The sequence below is a fragment of the Taudactylus pleione genome, unplaced genomic scaffold (assembly GCF_031769625.1).
Source record: "Taudactylus pleione unplaced genomic scaffold, aTauple2 ptg000258l, whole genome shotgun sequence".
In the NCBI taxonomy this organism is placed as follows: domain Eukaryota; kingdom Metazoa; phylum Chordata; class Amphibia; order Anura; family Myobatrachidae; genus Taudactylus; species Taudactylus pleione.
The window spans coordinates 1,105,069-1,126,838 of record NW_028284660.1 but is presented as its reverse complement, the minus strand read 5'-3'; the positions used below and the strand labels follow the sequence as shown (position 1 = coordinate 1,126,838).

Below are 21,770 nucleotides of genomic sequence, written 5' to 3'. Positions count from 1 at the left end.
CATAACACACCCCCTAACCTCTCATCCTATCACCACACCCTCCCACATAACACACCCCCTAACCACTCATCCTATCAACACACCCTCTCACATAACACGACCCCTAACCTCTCATCCTATCCCAGCTGCCGACCCATTGTCAATTAAACGCAAACACCCTTAACTCCCTGACTAGAAGTTTATGTGCCCTCGGTTCTAGCTCAAACCTCTGTTATATTTTTATTCTTTAAACATCCTTCATGGCAGGGGCATATCTATAATGGGTGCAGGGTGTTCGGTGAACACGGGCCCCTGGGTCCAGGGGGGCCCTGCACCGCACACCCTGCACCCATAATATTACTTACCTCCCCGGAGTCCCACATCGGCGTTTGGGTCCAGCGCTGTAAAACGACTGGAAAATGGCCGCTGCGGCCATTTTCCCATCGTATGCGCAGTACAGGGAAAATGGCTGCTGTGGCCATTTTCCCAGTGCCCTGTGCATACACTATAGACTCTGGGCACACTCTAGTACCCAGAGTCCATAACTCCGGCGCTGGCCGCGCACATCTTAGTGCGCTGCCGGTCGTCGGGCGGAGAGGAGGGGGGCCCATGTCGGAGACTGCACACGTGCCCTCTACTCTCTAGAAATGCCCCTGCTTCATGGAGTAATTGTTGTTAGTAGCATTCTTGCCAGTAACCTAAATATCTAAGCCAATACTATTAATGAAGCCATAATCCAACGTCATTTTGAGAGGGTGCATTGGAGCGGTGAAGTAACCAGGATAAAACTAATGCCATCAATCAAGATAAAATGTCTGACTGCAAGGTAATCGCCTGGCATAACAGCCCAGGTGGGTGCCATGCAACCCCTTTGATCCACCTGCTGCTACCAGCCAAAATAAGTAGCTAGAGGTGTGGTACACTTTTCATGTGGGAGCCACGCTGCCACCAATGAGTGTGCCCCACCCCCCCTCTCTCCCTCACCTATAAATGCCTTATGCATTATCTAAAGTAGCTGTTGGTGTAGGGAGATATTGAGACACTGAGGTCATGTGATCATTCACAGCCTATGTACTGAAAGCTGGCAGCTTGATTATGTCACAAGAAGTCTCTCAGGAGCACAGTTAGAGATGGAGAGGAGAGAATTTGTTCATCACGCCCCTGTCCCTTCCATTTTTACTAGCAAGAGAGGTGCATGATCCTCCAGAAGTTTGTGGAGACTCCCTGCAATTTGTGAGACTTCAGGACTTTCCTGGAGGGTAATGAATACAGGGATCCCCGCAAACACCGAAATAAGCGTACTGGTACTGGGAGAGCTGCTGGTAGTCCAGAGTTATATTGACATTATACAGATTTTATTTACACGCTGATTTTCGCCTATTTCAGTCACCATCTGGTGACAGGTACACGCCTAGGGTTGAGTGCTGTAGAATACCTATTATCTAGCAATCGTGTATAGTAGGTATGCAAGAATGGATTTAGGGCCTAAATTAGCCACTGCGACGGCATTTGCATCTTGAGTACTTACTGCGTGCGACGAGAGTTGCAATTTCTGAAGACAGGTCAGACCTGCCGTAATTCTGCGTGAAGGGCCGATGTTACCGATGTATACGCAGGATTGCGAGGTCTTACGGATGTGCGAAAGCGGTAGTGTGGCGGCCCTATGCCGGGTGAGCAGTTGCAGACATTGGCATATATTTCACAGCAGTACTGCGTGCGTAATCGCAGCTGCGATCGCAGTAGAGATCCGTAGTGAATCGAGCCCTCAGTCCACATAAATACTGTCTGCAATATCCAAAACTGATACAGTAACAAACACAGGACACTCTCTCGTGGTTCTGCTTTGTGGGGCCTCTGAAAGGACGTGTTGTAAGTAAGATCACTTTCCTTCCTCACTATTGGTGTCACTTCCACATTCATTGTTTCACATCTACTTGCCGTTATTTAGAGACTAATCGTCCATCAAATCTCCTTACTTTTATTTTTTATTTATTGTTGATATTGATGATTCTGAGTCCTGTGGTGTCCCCTGTCTGTAATAGTGTGTCGTAATCAATGCTTTATAGTAGAGATATGATGGTTCAGTTCGGATTTTCTCACTAAATTCGGATCTCAGAACCAGGCAAGACATCATCTTTTATGGAAAAACATCATATTTCATGGCCAAAATGTCACGTTTTGTCCATGAAAGATGACGTTCTGCCTGGTTCTGAGATCCGAATTTGGCGGGCGAATCCGATCCGAACCCGCACATCTCTACTTCATAGGTGTATACAATAGTATTGTTTTTGGAACTTGTTCTTTAAATATGATAGAATAGGAGAAGTCTAAAGTAAATAGTGGTTTAGAGCCTTGGAGGACAATATGGAAGCCTGTGTTGCTGCAGAACACTTACTGACAGACACGCTCTTCTTCCATTTTTAGGGCTTCCCATTGTAGGATAGGATGTTCTTGTCAGTGTGTTCTGTAACTTATCCTGAGGTCTGGGCGCGCCTGAAAAAGTGAGGGACTCGCACTAGCACTGTGTGGAGCATATATTACGTGCTTTCGCACTAGCACTATGCGGAGCATATATTACATGCTTTCGCACTAGCACTATGTGGAGCATATATTACATGCTTTCGCACTAGCACTATGCGGAGCATATATTACATGCTTTCGCACTAGCACTATGTGGAGCATATATTACATGCTTTCGCACTAGCACTGTGTGGCGCATATATTACATGCTGTCGCACTAGCACTGTGTGGCACATATATTACATGCTGTCGCACTAGCACTGTGTGGCGCATATATTACATGCTGTCGCACTAGCACTGTGTGGCGCATATATTACATGCTGTCGCACTAGCACTGTGTGGCGCATATATTACATGCTGTCGCACTAGCACTATGCGGAGCATATATTACATGCTTTCGCACTAGCACTGTGTGGAGCATATATTACATGCTTTCGCACTAGCACTGTGTGGAGCATATATTACATGCTGTCGCACTAGCACTGTGTGGCGCATATATTACATGCTTTCGCACTAGCACTATGCGGAGCATATATTACATGCTTTCGTACTAGCACTGTGCAGAGCATATATTACATGCTGTCGCACTAGCACTATGCGGAGCATATATTAGGTGCTTTCGCACTAGCACTATGCAGAGCATATATTAGGTGCTTTCGCACTAGCACTATGCGGAGCATATATTACGTGCTTTCGCACTAGTGTTGCAGAGTTGGACGCATTTCAATTGCATCTACACTGGTAGAGCTGGGTAATTATGGTGCGTTCCCACGAAGGTTGGGTAAGTTCAGGGATGGAACCATACTTGCCTGCTCTCATGGAGCCTGCGGAAGACTCACGATTTTTTGGGGGAACCCCTCACCCGCGCCCTCAGAAGTGCCTTCTCCCGCATCCCACCCCCTCTTCAAGTTCCTAGTGAAGTGGGCAGAAATTTTCCGGGGATCAGCGGTCCGCACGTAGAGGGTGGAACCTAATGGCACGATGAGAATCTCATCATTTGGACCGCCCCCTATTTAAATATGCAGGATTCACATCATTTTACCACAGGGGGTGGGGCCTATTGATGCAGATAGGCTGGCCCCACCCCTATCGCCAGAGAGGAAAGTGATGAAGTAAGTATGTATGGATGAAATGTCCACCAATCATCTGGCTATGCAGACCATACTTGCCTACGCTCCCGATTCCTGCGGGAGGCTCCTGATTTTTTTATTTTTTTTTCGGGTGACCCCCCACGCCTCTGGAAGAGTAGACACTTCTCCCGCCTCCATCCTACTTCCTAGTGAAGTAGGCAGAATGGGGGAAATTTTCATGGGGATCGGTGTTCAATTTCTAACCATGTAACCTTTATGACCATGTCGATATTTGGAATATTTTTATGACCGTGCAGTTAGTTAGGAAGTAAGAGGGTGATGGATCATATTGGCAGGACGGCACTTGGGATATAAATTATTCTCTGCCTTCTCCTATATTGTTCCCTCTTCTAGGCCTGTGTACGTTCCTGCTTCCAAGCTATGATGGTGGCTCGCTGCGGCTGTGCCTATGCCTTCTACCCCCTTCCAGACGGAGCGGAGTATTGTGATTACAAGAAGCACAAGAGCTGGGGTAAGACTGTAGCAGACGAGGACCAAAACCACAGAATGCAGAACACACAGCAAGCAGTGCTACATCCGGGGGGAGCTTTGAGAAACCTATCCAGTTCCTGTGCTATATTACAGCAGTGTATGCCTGCTGCAAGGCTTTATACAGCCTGTGGTGAAAATTAACATTTTCTTACAGTACATTCATTGCATGTTATAATGTAGTGTTGCTGGATTAGTTGAAGTGAGTCACATACTGTATACGGTGAATTCAAACTGCTACTTGTCTCTTTCCGGACCCTGCCGCTAATGACTGGTCACTTGCGGACACTGCATTGGAATGAATGGGGCCGCAATGATTGGTCAGAGCCTGTCCGTTCCTGCGCTAGTGCTTGTTATTCTTATAAGGGGTACCCTGGGCTTTTTTTCTTTTAATTACGTGTTTGCAGCAAACGCACTGGTATGCCGGCCATTTGTGGCTTCATAACCCACCACACATCACTGTAATGTTGCCCACCTCGCAAACTATTGCATTCGGAGATCTTCCGATCAAACACGCCAAAGACTTTGACCCTATTACATTTCCCCTAGAAACTGACAACCTTTTTTTTTGTTTGGTTGTTCCAATGCTCCAAAATTTCATCTGTTGTTCCCTCTGCCTACTGGTTAAATGCACGAATGCCTCATCTGTTTAGTGGGTACAAATGGCATCCATAGGATAGCCTCAGCGGTTCATGTTTTCCAGATTCTTAGGGGTATACTATATTTACTAAAGTGTGGTTTTTTTTTAGAAGTGGAGATGTTGCCCATAGCAACCTATCAGATTCTAGCTATTATCTTCTAGATAAATGATAGTTGGAAAGAATGTGATTGGTTGTTATGGGCAAAATCTCCACTTCTATAAATCCGGACTTTAGTAAATATACCCACTAGCAGGAGCACATTTTTGATAAAGGATATCCATTTACGAACGAGTTTCATTTATTGCACAATATAGCGCTGCAGCTCGCAGGACAATTTTAATTTTCTTACCCTGTATTCATCACTGACCTGCTTGCCGGTGATCGATGGTGTTAGTGAGCAGGCAACAGGGCCGGATTAAGGGCCATATGGGCCTGGGGCTGGAAATGACCATGGGCTTATTGTGAGAAGCAGAGTAGGTGTGGCCAGTGCTGTGTGGGTGTGGCCAGTGCTATGTGGGTGTATACACCCCAACACGAACAGCAAAAAAGTCTCCCTAAATACATAAAAGTATAAAAATTGCATCATATTGTGAGGAAATTAGAAAAGAAAATGTATCCTTTTGATTTATGGATGACGTTGTGGCTTGCTGGCATCTGGTCATCATGCTGCTTGATGATGGGCCTATTTTTATGTGGAGGCCTTGAGCTGTAGCTCCATCCGCCCTATTGTTAATCTGGCCATGGCAGGCAACAGTGTTTCCTGTGCCCGCTGTCGCTGGTGAATTAATAGGACAGGGCAGCCTCCGGAGAGTTGGACGGAGGGGGCAGAGAGCTGGAGATGGGAATGGGAGGAAAGGGGCGGATATCTGGAGGAAACGGGCGGAGAGTGGGAGGAAAGGGGCGGAGAAGAGCTGTAGCAGTGCATTTTGGGTAAGGACCCAGATGCCGCAGCCTCCCCGCCGGGACCATAGTACTAATATAACATCAGAAAAAGCACAGAGAAAACAAATTCTGCCAACGAGCGCTATATTACATGTACCACTGGTTGATAAATACCGTATGCAATACTTTATGGGGGATAAGAAAACAAAATAGCGCTGCTGGAACTCTGCAGAAAACCAGAGCTGCAATTATCCATAAATACAAGAAACAAGGCTATCCTGTCTAACGGGTCTTAAAATGGTTAAAACTCGTTCGTAAATGGAGCCCAAAGAATAACTCCAGCTTTAGGAGGGTTTTATGTTATGAGGACACTTGTGGTATTTTTGAAAAGACGCAATTCGCAGCATCGTACAGTGAGGAAAATTTATAAAATGGACGCTAAACCCCCATGAAAAGTATCTAAAAATAATAGACAGAACAAAATCCTTAATTCCCCGTCCAATAATTCATAGCTCATACAAATTACATGATATTTATATTTTATAAGTAAATCTGTTATTACAAAATGTTATCTTAAATGAATGGATGACAACATAGTGCTATAGTGACTGTGTATTTTATTCAGGGATAAGGTCCAATGTCACATATACGGTCATTTTATAAAGTACTGCACCTCTATTACACCGGAGCTAAAGACTTAATTATTTCTTTAATAACCCAACAGGTTACTGTTACTATAAACTCAATGACGAATTGAGTCATCACAAGCTGGGATGTTTCGCTAAGTGCCGCAAGCCGTGCCTGTAAGTACCGCCATACTGCGAGCTGGAGGTTTCCTGTGTAAGATGTGATCCAAGGGTTTTTTTTTCAATGCGGGCTATTCAGCGGTATAAGGCGTACACAGGGATCAATCTGATATCAGACCAATCTCTCACACCACTGAAAGCAAAGACTGGCACTGGGTCAGGATATTTGATACTTTATGCGCATAAGTCATCCTCTTGAATATCGATGGGAAGATTGCCACAGAAGGGCCCGGCCCCAGCCCCCAAAGTGGTCGTTCGCATCTCCTCTGCGGGCTTCTACCAGAGAGGAGAATTAAAAAGTAGGCAAGTACAGATGTGTCCTTTATATATCTTTACTGCAGTCGCGCTAAAAAGACCACCTCGGCGCGCCAGGTCCCGTGAGATTCTGCTAGTGCCAGGCGTCTTTTTTTTATTTTTTTTGCCGAAAATACATCTGACACTAGCAGAGTAGCACGGGACCTGGTGGCTCACTCACGGCGGGAAAGTTGCGTTGCGTGGTGTATTGAGGCTAGATGTATGAGGACACATCTGTATACCTATACTTTCAATACAGACGGAGATCCGCATTTATTTACCAGCAAGCAATGCGGCTGCATCTGCATCCAACTTGCGAGCAGCTCTAAATCTGTACCAGAGTATCTCAGGTTGAATTGTTTGCGTAATGTTGTCATTTTTAATATAGTTTGGCTGCACTGTTTTTTGTGTTTTGTTTTTTTTATCAATAAAACGCCAAGATTACTAATTTTTATCTATCTGAGCTATTCGTTTACTTGGGTGTTTTTGTTTAATAGCTAAAAAGAATATAAATATATATATATATATATATATATATATATATATATATATATATATAGATAGATATAGTGTGTGGATATATATAGATGGATATAGATATATATATATATAGATATATATAGTGTGTGGACATATATAGATATATATAGTGTGTGGATAGATATAGATATAGATATATATAGATAGATAGAGATATATATATATATGTATAGTTTAATGTACTTTAGCAATTTTTCCTTTGCAGTATTATTTGCTATTAATTAACTTGAACTACTAATTAGCACTATTTTATATCTATACACCTAGAGCTATTCTGTATTTCAGCCATTTTATTAATTCCTTGTAATATGGCTTTGAGCATTTCATTATGTTCGCTGCTGTTTATTGCTATTTTGATCTGTGCTTATTTATATTCACTAATATTTATTTAAGCTTTTCATTTTTTTTGTTTGTTTTTTTAGCCATTCTTTAGCTTTTATTTTTTTTTTATTTATCCCAACAGAAGTAAGGCTTTATTGCATTTTATAAAAGTCTGAGTAATATGTCTCCGCTGGTAGGGGGAAAAAATGCCAATGGCGCAATGTTTCCCAAACTATAGAGACATTGACTGTATTCCGATGACGCTGTGACGATGTTGCAACCTTTGAAAGCTCGTGGTTTGAGACAAATTAGGAAGTTTACAACACATGTCCGTGCTGCCTTCTTCCCTATTTCGAAGAACTTTGCAATCCGCAAACTGAGTTATTTGTGGCTAATAGTGAAGTAAAATAACTGTTTAAAACTAAATATAAATTTTTATGTTGCTCCTGTTCCAACGATCTGTGGAAATGCTGATCTTGTAAATCTAGCATCCTGAATTTCTATCCCACCCCTTAAGATGTCTGGCAGTGGCTCCAACCATCGTCTTTGCAATTGCAAAATCCCGCACCTTCCCACACCTAAAACAACAGTTCTCAGAATTCCGTCCTTCCATACCCAGCTCTTTTGCACGCCACTTAATTACACAACTATAGCACAATGGTGACTCAGCGGAAGGGAGGCCTTAAATGTTGGTACTTTATTAATATGAGTACAGTGTCGGACTGGGGCATGAATGTCCCACCAAGGGAATGCGGGGACCCCCTGAAGAGACTGGACCATCCATTTGGGTAGGTGTGGCCATCAACTGGAGGGGTGTGGCCAGTGTCAGAATGGGGAATGAAGCAGCCAGTAAAGTACCAATAAAATTGTCAAAATGATATATTGGCAATAAAATGTACAATGTGGAAATTCTCCCAACACCACAAATGCATTTGAACACACTGCAGTGCCCCCAGTTCACATAATGCCACACTGCAGTGCCCCTTACTCACATGCCATCCTGTTTTGCCCCTAGTTCACATTAATGCAACACAGTGCCCTCAGTTCACATTATGCCACTCTGTAGTGCCCCCAATTCACATTGTGCCACACTGCCCTAGTTCACCTCAGTATGTAGCAGGCCCCAGTTGTCTCTGCTGATTTGATCTTGAATCTTGGATCCTGCATTCTTCAGCAGGATATCTGAACTACCCCAGTGTCTGCTATGCTGCGGCCATACAATTTTTGCCACGTGGGACATTCTTGTGCCTCCTCCGTGCTGCTCCCACCCATGCTGAAAATGTCGCTGGACATTATTCATTGCGGCCTGCACCCCATCTTCCCACGGGACATCACTTTTTGTTGTCATACATGTGTGTGAATGCACCTGGGCAACCACCTCACCAGGAATCCACTCTGCCCACTGGATAGGTTGGGCCCGCCTCTCCATGGTAGCGTTCAGGGCTCGGAGTTAGTGGGGCAGAACTGGGTTAAGAATTTCAGATCATCACTTCCTAATCATGCTTCAAAAGTAAAAATGAAGCATAACCTGCTCCTAACTGAAAGGCCATCTAACTATCCCCAAATATATAATAAATAAATATTTATATATAATGTGTGAGTTTGAAAGAACGCAAAGGCCGAAAAGTTATAGTCTGGATCTGCTGTCACCATTGTGATTTTGGCGAGATTTAAAGTGCCAATTGGCATTCTCATATTAAAAGGAAAGATGTGCACAGACCCACGTGTTTTGGTTCTAAATCATGGTCGTGCTTTGGTTTCAGCAAAATCACCCTCAAATATTTTGTTTCTGTTTTGGATTTCTTTAAAAATGTATTTAAAAAAAAAAAAAAAACGCTAAACTCATGAAACTTTTTGTTCCTACAGTATTATTAACATCAATAACATTAATTTCCAGTCAGTTTTGACCACCTCACCAGCACCTGAAACCACAAGGGCGGGACTTACATACTGTACAATCCAAACCACGCAAGATCCAGTTTTTAGCTCTGAGTTCCGAACTTGCGAGAAAACCAGTCAGGACTCTGGGCCTGATTCAGACCCGCTCGCAAGTGCACAGCGCTCGCAAGCGGGTCGATGGTCCCCCACTGCGCATGCCGGAGCCAGCTCGAGACCCGGCCAGCGACGGGCGCTCAGTCGCTACGGGTCTCGCACCAAAAAGGGGCAGCTGTCGATTGTGATTGACAGCTCCCCCGGTTTGGAGGTGGGCAGGGGGGGTGGCTGGCCAAACAGAGGCGTTCCCAAAGGAACGCCTGCAGTTTGGGGGCGGCCTCAGTAGTGAGCTTCCGGCTCTATTAGAGCTTTAAGCTCACTGGGGCTTGCGATGGACAAGACCCTACAACAAGGGTCTCGTCGCAAGCCCGATGGTCTCGACCATCGCGAACATCACCTAGCCGCTTGCAAAAGCTGTGGGTGGTCAGGAGGCCGGCTCTGAAAAAAAAAAAATGCCGCCCTGATTCAGAGCAAGCGCTCTGAAAGAGCGTCCGGCTCTGAATCAGGCCCTCTATTCTACTCGGGACCACAAGGTTCGGATGTGTTCAGTTTTCAGCAAAACCGAACCGCTCATCTCTAGTTAGAAGTAGGAAAGATTGTCTGTGTGGAAGGAACGTTTCGTTCTGAAGGGAGGAATATCTGTCCATTCTGTTAAGGCTCTGTATATGCACAAGAGGTTTGATGTCTGCTGTCTAAATTTTTTTCTTACAGGCTGACTGAATATCAACTTAATGCAGGATATTCCCGTTGGCCAACCAAAGTCAGTGAGGTGAGTCCTTTTCCCTGTAGATGGTAAGGTTTTTCCTGTCTGTGAGTACCCAGCCTTGTTTCATTGTGTGTTCCCAATTTTAAAGGGCAACGGAATATGATGGCACTATATAAATTAGTTGTGAGGGCACTGTCTATTTGGTATTCAGTTATGCCCGTCATCTGTCAGATAACTAGAAACCATCGCCTCACTTCTCCATGTTACTACTGTTTAAAACAGGAAATGGCAGGATGCATTCTCCTGAATAGTTTCAGCCTACAAAATGGCCGCCTTCACATGAGAGGTCCGTGTTAATGAGGCTGACCACCTGCAGTTGGGCCTTAAGTGTTTCTATCCTACCGTAACAGACCGCAGTATGAACTGGCTGTCCTCTTCACAGCTCTGTTCATGGAGACCTATTCATTTCCATGTTTTCGTGAGTGATCATGCTTCATAATCACTCACTGTTAAATTAAATTTATGTATTTTTGCATCCTCAAGCGAGCGAATAAAGGCCTTGGGGAAGACACGTTAAAAAAAAAAAAAAAAAAAATTCATCATATATCACATTTTTATTTGTATTGTTAATACCGTAGCACTTTTCCCTGTATGGGGTTACGAATGTTGGTGGCGCAGACGATACAAATTGCATTGTCCATGCTTTATCTGTGTTGGCACCCAAAGCCTCGCTTGAGTACAATGATTCGTACTAGGAGGTCCATTTGCATGGTAGAGCTCAAATAACAAATTCACCTGCATCTTGATAGGATAATTCCATCATATCATATACTTCCAGAGCATTTTACCTCCACATATTAAAATATTAATGTTGTGTGCAGTTGTTCTATAATTTATATAATTAAATGCAGTATTTTATGTGACCAAATGTCTCTTGTTACAGAATTGGGTGTTCCACACATTGTCACAGTCCAATTTTACTGACAGGTAAGAGGTGCATCTGTTGTCCGTTTCTGTATCTTCTATACCGAGCTCCCTTGTTAAATATAGAAATGTGTAAAATTTGCCTTCAGTAAGCATGATTTCCACTGAAACATCGTATCCTGGATTTCTCACGTCTCTACATCCAGTTACTGTAATTTAATAGCAAATTCATTGAGAGTACTAGAGAAAATATATTTCAATCGGGCTTTAATTTAATAGCATACAGGTTGAGTCTCCCATATCCAAAATGCTTGGGACCAGGGGCATTTTGAATAACAGAATATTCCATATTTTGGAATATTTACATACCATAATGAAATATCTTGGGAATGGGACCCAAATCTAAACACAGAATGCATTTATGTGTTATATACACTTTATGCACACAGCCTGCAGGTCATTATATACACCTTATGCACACAGCCTGCAGGTCATTATATACACCTTATACACACACAGCCTGCAGGTCATTCTATACACCTTATATACACAGCCTGCAGGTCATTCTATACACCTTATACACACAGCCTGCAGGTCATTCTATACACCTTATACACACACAGCCTGCAGGTCATTCTATACACCTTATACACACACAGCCTGCAGGTCATTCTATACACCTTATACACACAGCCTGCAGGTCATTCTATACACCTTATACACACAGCCTGCAGGTCATTCTATACACCTTATACACACACAGCCTGCAGGTCATTTTATACTATATTTTCAATAATTTTGTGGCTCAAGCAATGTTTGTGTACAGAAATTTAAATTAATTTGTTTCATATACACCTTATACACACTGCCTGAAAGTAAATTTGATAAACTATTCTTAAGAATTTGTGCCTTAAACAAAGTTTGTGTACATTGAACCATCAAAAATCAAAGGTTTCACTATCTCAGTCATGCCAAAATTATTCCGTATTTCGGAATATTTAGATATGGGAGACTCAACCTGTATTATATTACCGTCTAAGGGCCTGATTCAGACTTGCTCGCAAAGCGTTATGCACTCGCAAGCGGGTCGATGTTGGGGCATTGCAAATTCACTCGCTCCGGGGCTCGCTACAAACGGGGTGGCTGTAGATGTGGATCGACAGCTCGCCCCGTTTTGTAGGAGGGGAGGGGGGTGGCTGGATAAACGGAGGCATTCCTGAAGGAACGCCTGGTGTTTGTGGGCAGCCCTACTGACATCACTCGTGATGTCAGTAGTGAGCTTCCTGCTCTATTAGAGCAGGAAGCTCACTGGGGCTTGCGGGTACGAGACCCTACCACAAGGGTCTCGTCGCAAGCCTGATGGTCACGATCGTCGCGACCATTAGCGAGCGGCCAGGAGGCCGGTTTAAAAAAAAAAAAGTGGCGGCCCTGATTCAGAGCGAGCGCTCGCTTTTTGCGAGCGGCTCTGAATCAGGGCCTAAGTCCCCCAACTAGTTTTTTTTTAATGCCTTTCTATAAGTGTACTTATGGTGTTTATTTATGAAAGTGAGAATAGCTTTTTCTCCGGTGTTTCCATAGAGAAAGGACTTTTCTAACCTTCTCTTAGGTGATGATAAAGTTTATGCCTAATTAGTATTGCTTTCCTCCATTCCTCATAGACCGCTATGGGGACGGCAGCTTAACTCTACATAAGAAGCGTCAGCAATGGGACACCTGCAAAGCTGGAAATGTTTCTCTTCATCCCTGTCAGACAGGGGTGACACGAGGTGGGGAGTGGGTACTAATTGCCCAGGCCCGGCAGTGTCTTGGGAGCTTGTTGGTGACCCAGTGAGCTGTGGAGGACAAGGAATGTCCCCATCTGTGGTGTGTGCCTCCATTTCCTGGCAGCGTGCATTGTATTCCCAATTTTCCGGAGCTGGGATGACCCCGCCTTTCAGATTTGGCCACACCCCCTTGTATCTCCAAGACCCACATATTGTCTCCACGTCCTTGGTGGCATCACTAGGGAGTTATGAGCCATACAAGGTGACACCAAAATTGCAGAGCTGTTCTGCTAATTTGGTGTCACCGAGCAGCGTGGAAGCAGTGATGGATGATGTACGCATGCGAGCATGATCAATGTCCCCTTTTGTTTGGAGAGGCTGGGGACGCTACAAAATGGCACACATCGGGGGGGCGTGGCCTCTCGGGTGCGAGGCTTACCTATGTGATGCACTGGGTGTCACCACCCATAGTGACACCACTGCACGGCCAAGCTGCCAGGTCACATTAATGTGCGCACTTTTCATGTGTGTTTCACAGCGACACTCCGCCGGCAGCGTTGGGCTGCTGTTGAAGCAGAGAAATCCACTGGTTAGTAATTTGCGACGCCACTAAAATTGTGTATTGCTGCAATATGCACCACTGCAGATTTTTAGGGGTCTATGTACTAAGCATTGGAGATAAAGTACCAACCAATCAGCTCCTAACTGTCACTTTATAGGCTGTGTTTTTAAAAAAATAGTCAGGAGCTGATTGGTACTTTACTTCCATCCACTTTATCTGTCTTCAAGGCTTAGTGCATAGACCCCCTTATCTCCGCCCACTTTATCTCTCCCCACGGTTTAGTACATAGACCGCTTAGTTAGCACTTACGACGCATAAATTGATCCATGTGAGAGGTTAGGATGTAATAACCTGGTATCTGTGTACACTGTACAGGCACTAGCAATGCTGGCTGTGCCAGAACACAGGAACGTGTGTGAGGGGAACATAGACCTTCTCTTCATTTCCTGTATTAAATCACCATAAAGCTTCACCTGCCATCCACCATGACTTTGTATTCCATTAGCCCATATTCAGAGGGCACAGAGCTCCAACCGATGGTTACTAGAAGCCGAGCTTTGTGATTGATGGGGTTGAGAGAGTCTTCTGCTTACTGCACCCCTGTACATTGTTTCTTTATTTTCACATCTGTAACACTAATATTTGCCGATCAATCAACTGAGAGGGAACACTTGCTGTGACCATGCTGCTAATATTATTACTATTAGTTGATGAGTGCCTTCATACGCACCTGGCTGTGAATGTATTGGGACAACTTTACATTTTTTTCCATTTTGTTAGGGGGGGGATTGAATACTGGGAGGAATTTAGTTCTTGCCCATCAAACACAGTTTAACTTGCATAACAGAAACCACACAAAATTAAAAAAAAACTTGCTCTAGACAATAAATATGTATCTTTATCAGGGAATTGTTATATATATATAGCTCAGGGAGGTAATGGTAGTAAAACATTACTACAGTTGTAATCCATGTGGATTCACAAATTGGGCACCCTGGCACCAAGAGCGTTAAACGAAACCTTGGAACTACTGACCACTGTTTTCTATTCTATGATCTCACTATGGGGCCTATTCATCAACACTAAAATAACGTTTTTTAAGGACATTTTCCTTAAATAACGTTATTTTGGTATTCATGAACAGACTTAGCACAGGAGATATCACAGATATCTCCTTGTTAAGTTCCCCTGTGTTAATTTCCACACTAATGTATGGGGATGTGGAAATTGTGGTATTCATCAAATTCCGAAAATTATGAATTTTCGGAATTTGATGCAGTTACTATTCGCCACTGTGAGGTGGCGAAGAGCAGAATCGACTTACCTGTATCCGCGTGTGCAGGTCCCCCGACGAGTCCCTCCGGCGCTCTGCTCCGTCCTCAGGCTCCGGAGGCTGGTGGACATGTGCGGACAGGTAAGTCGGGGGGGGGGGTAGGTGAGCGGAGGGGGATCGGTGGCGGGTACACAAACTTAACGCATCTGTAGGCAGTGCTGCGCATGCGCTGGTTTTACAGATGTAACAGCGCATGCGCAGCACTGTTTCCAGACGCGATAATGTAGTGTAGGCAGGGAAGAGTATCTATTTCCCGAAAGCTGTCATCGCAAAAATGACAGCTTTTCGGATTAGATACTTATGGAGAGGTGGAATGATGAATTCCACCTATAATTAGGTAGAACTCCATGAGAGTTCTAAACCTAATTATCTCTAGAGAATTTTTAGGTTTAATGAATAGGCACCTATGAATGAGAAGTTGTGTTTTACAATTGGTCTTTATTCAATTATATAATTGTATTATCCTTCAATTACTTATTTTAGCAACCTCGGAACATATTACTTATACATCATACACCAGAATGTTGATGTGACATTGCAACATTTATGTATGCCTTTGGTTTCTAATTAATTACTCCTAATTATTATTAATTGTCAATACATAAAATAGAAATAGAGTAAACTGACATAAATGGCTTTCTGGTTTTGAACAAACTTTTTCATGTAGTGATTTATTTCAGGACATTTTTACTTAATTAACTGTATTTTGAGGAAATGCCAATAACTGATTTTTTTATTTTTTTTTAACCTGGGTAATTTTATACACTGTATATCGAATGTAATAGTAATTCATCATCCAACCTCGCTTTTCCCATTGACGGTGCTTGAGAATGAGAAATCTTAATCTGCTTTGTTACCAGGAAAGGGATTGCAAAACTGAACATTTACTTTGAAGAAATGAATTTTAAAACCATCCAGGAATCTCCTACACTTAACGTAAGTTGATCATGGTCTAATTTGTTGCTTGGAACTGTTTTGTATAACTTTCTTTCCAGCAAAAGCTATCTGTGTTGGTGAGTCGAGAGTGGGGCCTGGCAGTGCAGTGTGCAATACAGTTACCTTCCTCCCCCACAAGAATTTACAACATTACAGGGCACGTAGCTATACCCCCTGTGGAGACATCGCCCTCAGTATTCAAGTCCACCCAATGACAGAGCATATACACAAAGGTAGCAGGCTTCCCACCACTTCACATCCTACTTTAGCAGACATGGTGGAGCCACACCGAGGGCCAGCAACAGAAATCATGTGACCCGGTCCACCTATTTTTGTAATTTTTCTTTTTAGGGGCCCCCATCCCCGGGTCCCTAGCAAGTGTGCCTTTCCAGCCCACCCAGTGTCTCTCCAGCCCCCCTAGTCACCCTCCAACTCACACACTTCCCTACTTCTGGCAGCCCGCAGTGGCTCCTGTGTTCTGTTTCAGCAGTGACGTCAGGCACGTTGCACCGCGATGAAGAAAAAACATTATTGCAAAAGCAGTTACTGCAGCTCTCCGAATGGATCCCATTTCCTGCGCCCTGCTGATCACTTCAGGAGCGCGGGCAACATTTAGTTCTAGTTATCTATGGGGCCCCCTGGAACCTTGGGGCCTGGTACAGCTGTGCCCCTAGTCCCTGCGTTGCTGGGCCTGGCAACACCGCAGGGTGTCTGTAAGTGAGCTGAGGAGTGGGGTTATGGCTCTGGATGGACAGGTGAAAAATAAATAATACTGTCGTGCTGTCAGATAAGCCGCTGGGAAAAGGGATGGTCAGTCCCAACAATAATCAAAAAAAGAAATTGGTAAAAGAACCAGCGCTAATGAATCCAAAAATTCAAATACATAATTAAAAAGTATGATGGACGGTTTTAGGCTATAAAACAATGCATTTAATTAATTATCACAAAGTGGTACACTAAAACCATTGCATGCATTGCATAGTTAGGTATTCAGATTTGCAATAAAAAAAAAAAACAATGAAAAAATTAAGGAAAAAAACACAATCAAGATTAAAATGCAAAAGTATATCAATTAATAGCGACTCCCAATTGGTGTATACTGGGATTAGGACTCCCTCCTATATGTCCATAAGGATAATAAAGCAGCACGAGAAATTACCAGTACGTAGAGTGTATTTCCAAAAGTCCTTTTAGCATCCACTGTGTATTTGAGTAAGGTAAACAAGAAAAAACACCCAGTTGGTCTTTGAAGCACCGCAATCCTTGTCACGGAGGTTTAAGTAGTTAGGGCCTGATTCAGAGCCGGACGCAATTAGCGCTCGCTCGTTCAGAAAAAGGGGGTGGCTATTCAAATGAACCGTTCGCTCCTTGCAGTCTGTTGCCGCCTCCATGTCTGAACGAGCGAACAAAACATGCGGTCGTTTATTTGAAAAATACGCCCCCTGGCCGCTCGCATCATACGTCATGTCCGCTATTTATTAGATTAATCGAGTACATCGAACAGCGTATGAACTGCTCGCTATTCTTGTGGTTGGTTTTTCCTACCACTATATTGCGAGCAGTTCTGACTATAAAACAACCAAGTGACGTGGTCAATGACGCTGCTGTATTAATTATGCACACCCATAAAACGCCCGTTTTGACCTTTAAGCACGCCTGCGTTGTGATCTCCACTCCCCGTTTTCAAGCACCTTCCCCTGTTACCACCCACAAACGCCTCATTCTGTCACTCAAAATAGCAGGCATTCGCTATATAGCGAACAAACTATTTTCGCCCGCACTGACTGGTTCGCGCATGCGTATTAAAAACCGTACGCATGCGCAGATGGGCGAACATCGCTCGGAACGAGCATACTGCCGCTTACGAGCGGCTCAGAATCAGTCCCTTAGTCCAAAGAACATCCAGTAGATTTGGGAGTTTGTAGAAATAAAACCTCTCAACGCGTTTCACTGGTAAATTATCCACCAGCTTCCTCAGGAGTATAGGTATATAGATCTGTGGTTCACTGATGGGGTTTAAATACCTACTCTCAATTAGAAATTGCAAACACATGTGATTACTGAATACCCGATTAGACAAAAAAACGTCCATCAAAACCATTAAGAACTTTCCTTGGCAATCTTACTCATGCTGGCCATCCACTATACAACCATCCGCCAGACATCCGTCCAATCTGGCTGGCCGGAATGAAAACCCGGCAATGCACGGGAAAAACAGACAATTCGACCACCTGCTCACAAACACTGGAAAACAGACAAAAATGGTCGTTCAGACAAATTGGTTAAAACACACGAATTTAACCAATTTGAACAATTGTTTCTTGTCCGTCTTCCAGTGCTTAAAACCACATGATCGACTGGATGGACAGGTTACTGGGCAGATGAAGGTTCTACCGCAAGTGGATCATAAAGCGTCCCTAGAGACTCCCTAAATTCGGGAAGACATTGAGCTTAGGGCCTGATTCAGAGCCGGACGCTCTGACAGAGCGCTCGCTCTGAATCAGGGCCGGCCTTTTTGTTTTTTAGAGCGGCCTCCTGGCCGCTCGCATAGCTGTGGGTAACCACCCACAGCTATAGAGAGCGGCCAGGAAGATGGTCGCGATGGTCAAGACCATCGCGACCATCAGGCTTCCGACGAGACCCTTGTGGTAGGGTCTCGTTACCACAAGCCCCAGAGAGATTTTTGCTCCCAGAGCCAAAATCTCTCCCACTGACATCACTCGTGATGTCAGTGGGGCCGTCCCCAAATGGAGGCGTTCACATGGGAACGCCTCCGTTTGGGCAGCCACTCCCCCGGCCCACCCACCAAAGGGGGGCATGCTGTCACTCAACATTGACACCACGCCCCCTTTGGTACGAGATCCGGAGCGACAGTTTGGCCGTCAATATCCGGGTCGCTATCCGGGTCTCGCGCAGTGGGCCACCATCGACCCGCTTGCGAGCGCTTAGCGCTCGCGAGCGCATCTGAGTCAGGCCCTTAGTCCCTACCATATGAAGTGTGGCTCCACAGCCGGCATTGCACATCAAAGGGACCATGCCATAGACGCTGGTGAAAGATTTCAGTTTGTAATTTGGTTGGTGAAGCCCCTGGTATTCGTTTACATTTTTGTGTTGAAAATCTTAATAATAAAATGTCTTTCACACACCATTTACCTAGGTGATTTCTTTAAGAAAAGTCAGTACTGGATTATAGGTAGGGTGGATGAGGAGGTGAACCAATGGGCCACCACACATAAAGGACCCCCACAGGGCAGAAGCCATTGCCCTGATGCTGCCCCTTTTAGGCATCTGGATCCCTACCCAAGTCTCCACTCGCCTGCGCTACTTGTTCATGGTCCAGCTCCTGGCAGCGTCTGTAATGCCAGTCAGTGGAGACTGGAGAGCTGTCTGGGGACCAGTGAGCAGGGCTCGAGTAAAGTTAATCACTGGAGTGCAGGGACCACAATGTGGAGATGGGGGTGTGTGTGTGTGTGTGTGTGTGTGTGTGTGTGTGTGGTGGGGGGAGGTTGTGAAGAGAGGATATTGCTACAAAACATAGAGATGGGGGGGAAAGGAGCTCAGGACATCAATTTGCCAATAAAATTGTTGGGAGCGTCCATAAGTTAGTTGCCAGGGGCCCTCTATAAACCATAATCTTTCCCAAGAAAAGTTGAGGTACTGGGGTGAAGAGGGGTGGCAGATAAAACTGACCTACGAGCAAAGTCAGCTCTCAGAGGGGTCTGTGTACAAAGTCTTGGAGAGAGATGAAGTGGACGTAGATAAAGTCCCAACCAATTAGCTCCTAACTGTCATTTTTTAAACACAACCTGTAAAGTCACAGTTAGGAGCTGATTGGTTGGGACTTTACGTCCACTTTTATCTCTCTCCAAAGCTTAGTACATCTTAAGCACACCTGTGCCTACTGTCCTGGAAGTTACAAAAAGAGCTGGGAGCGCTAAAAATCACTTGTTAATGGTTTTAAGTTATTTCTAATCGAGATATAAAATTAACAAGGGACTTTTAGCGCTCCCAGCTCTTTTTGTATCTTTGCACTAGTCTCTACAGGGGTCAGCCACCCCTTCCTGGTGAGCTGCATTGAAGTTCCATGTCATCAGAACATTATTTAAGCGCCCATCCTTCTTCTGATTCTCCTGGAAGTTGCAGGAGATTCCTGTTGTTTTTTGTTTTTGTTTTTTTGTTGTTTTTTTTAGTAAAGTGGACAGGATGGAAAGATTTTACAGGGAATTCACAGGTCCATAGGGAGGGGGTGGGGCTAAAATTATGCAAATTGCATCATTTAGCCCCTCCCCCTACTCACGGACCCACAAATCACAGCCTTTTTCTGTGGTGGGGTGGGGGCCTAATGGCGTCTACAGTCCGGCCCAGCCCCCCAAAGATGTCAGCAGAATCTCCTCTCCTGGCGAGGAGTTCTGTAAAGTCGGCAAGTATGTAGTACATAGACCCCAATGTATCAACCAGTTAGCTCCTAACTGTCACTGTACAGGCTGTGTTTGAAAAATGACAGACAGGAGGTGATTGGCTGGTACTTTATCTCTCTCCAAGGCATAGTACATAGACCCCAGAGCAAGAAGATGTAAACATTACCCCGGTAGCCTCACACCCTTGTCACCCATGAGTGTTAAAAACCTGTGTTTATTATGTGCTGCTTGCTGCTGGTAACTGTCAGTAATAACTATGAGCCGTGCCAGAGACGTAACTAGACTTTTTGGTGCCCTATGCCAGAGAGAGCATTGGCGCGCCCCCCCCCCATTTTTTTAAACAGGGACATGAGAGAGCGCACCTGAATAAAGGCCATGGCCTCGTGGGGAAGGGCCTGGGAAGAGATGGTGGAGGCCAGGAGTTGCTGGGGATAGAAGAAGAGGAAGCTACAAGTGAGAATGTTGATAAACAGGAAAATTGACAGGCCCGAACAGCGCCTCCTGCCCTGTGCCATGGTACAGGTGGCACCACCCTAGTAACGGCCCTGAGCTGTGCAAACCTCTTCTTTCTATTGACGTCGCTTGTATTTACATAACATTCTTCTGCTTTATCACACGAGGAAGGAACGTAATGTGGGAAATGAAGGATAACTGAAGCATAAACTTGTTCAGGCCTCAGAGAATACTGATTGGATGGAGACTGGTTGCTCCGGGACAGAGCCGGGTGGGGTTCTGGGAAACATGTCATAAGACAAAAGCAGAGCGTATCATTACCATATCATTACCATGGTCTTGGCAAAGCTGCTACTGTTAGGCAGGTGTAACCTGTTCTCTCCTACTGTGAAGTGTTTATCCTTTAATTGTTTCATTTGACTTTCAGTTCTGTCTTGCTGTTAGCCATATTTTGCTGTACAGCGGCCAAGTATTCTTACTATTGAAAACCTTGCTCCTTTCACAGTCCCCCCCCCCCCCCCCCCTCGTTATACTGTGACCCCATCTTGGTGTAAAGCCGAGAATAACAAACTACGGCGCTCTGGCTGTTACGAGATCGCACATTCCAGCATTGTTTGCCAGCCGGAGGCAATGATTTGCATGTAGACTTCATATTTCAAAGCCGGTTAGTTGAAAGGGAATTCATCAAATGTTAGGGATTTAGGCCCTCATTCAGAGCCGTACGCTCTGAGCAGAGCGCACGCTCTGAATGAGGGCCGGGCTCCATTTTCATGGAGCGTCCTCCTGGACGCTCGTATAGCTGTGGGTCACCACCCACAGGCTATACGAGCGTGCATTTTGATGGCCGCGATGGTCGTGACCATCGCGACCATCGAAATTGCGAGCCGGAGCCTGCGGTTGAGGTTTTCAACCGCAAACTCCGGAGTGATTTTGGCTCTATCAGAGCCAAAATCACTCCCACTGACATCACTAGTGATGTCAGTGGGCCGGCTTCTGACGGGAGGCGTTCCCGTGGGAACGCCCCCGTCAGGGAGGCACGCCCTCGGCACGCCCACCAAAGGGGGCGTGCTGTCAATCAACA

At 44.9% G+C, this 21,770-nt stretch overlaps 1 protein-coding gene across 3 annotated transcripts in view; it reads left to right on the top strand.

Annotated features, from left to right (window-relative positions):
- The window catches only part of SCNN1A (sodium channel epithelial 1 subunit alpha), a 100,603-nt gene that overhangs the window by 62,861 nt on the left and 15,972 nt on the right, over nucleotides 1–21,770 (top strand). For all 3 annotated transcript variants that reach the window (XM_088480924.1, XM_088480923.1, XM_088480922.1), the window contains exons 8-12: nucleotides 3,984–4,101; nucleotides 6,366–6,444; nucleotides 10,306–10,363; nucleotides 11,244–11,287; nucleotides 15,743–15,818. In XM_088480924.1, the coding sequence (XP_088337050.1) occupies nucleotides 3,984–4,101; nucleotides 6,366–6,444; nucleotides 10,306–10,363; nucleotides 11,244–11,287; nucleotides 15,743–15,818 (375 nt within the window). The remainder of the gene's footprint in view (nucleotides 1–3,983; nucleotides 4,102–6,365; nucleotides 6,445–10,305; nucleotides 10,364–11,243; nucleotides 11,288–15,742; nucleotides 15,819–21,770) is intronic.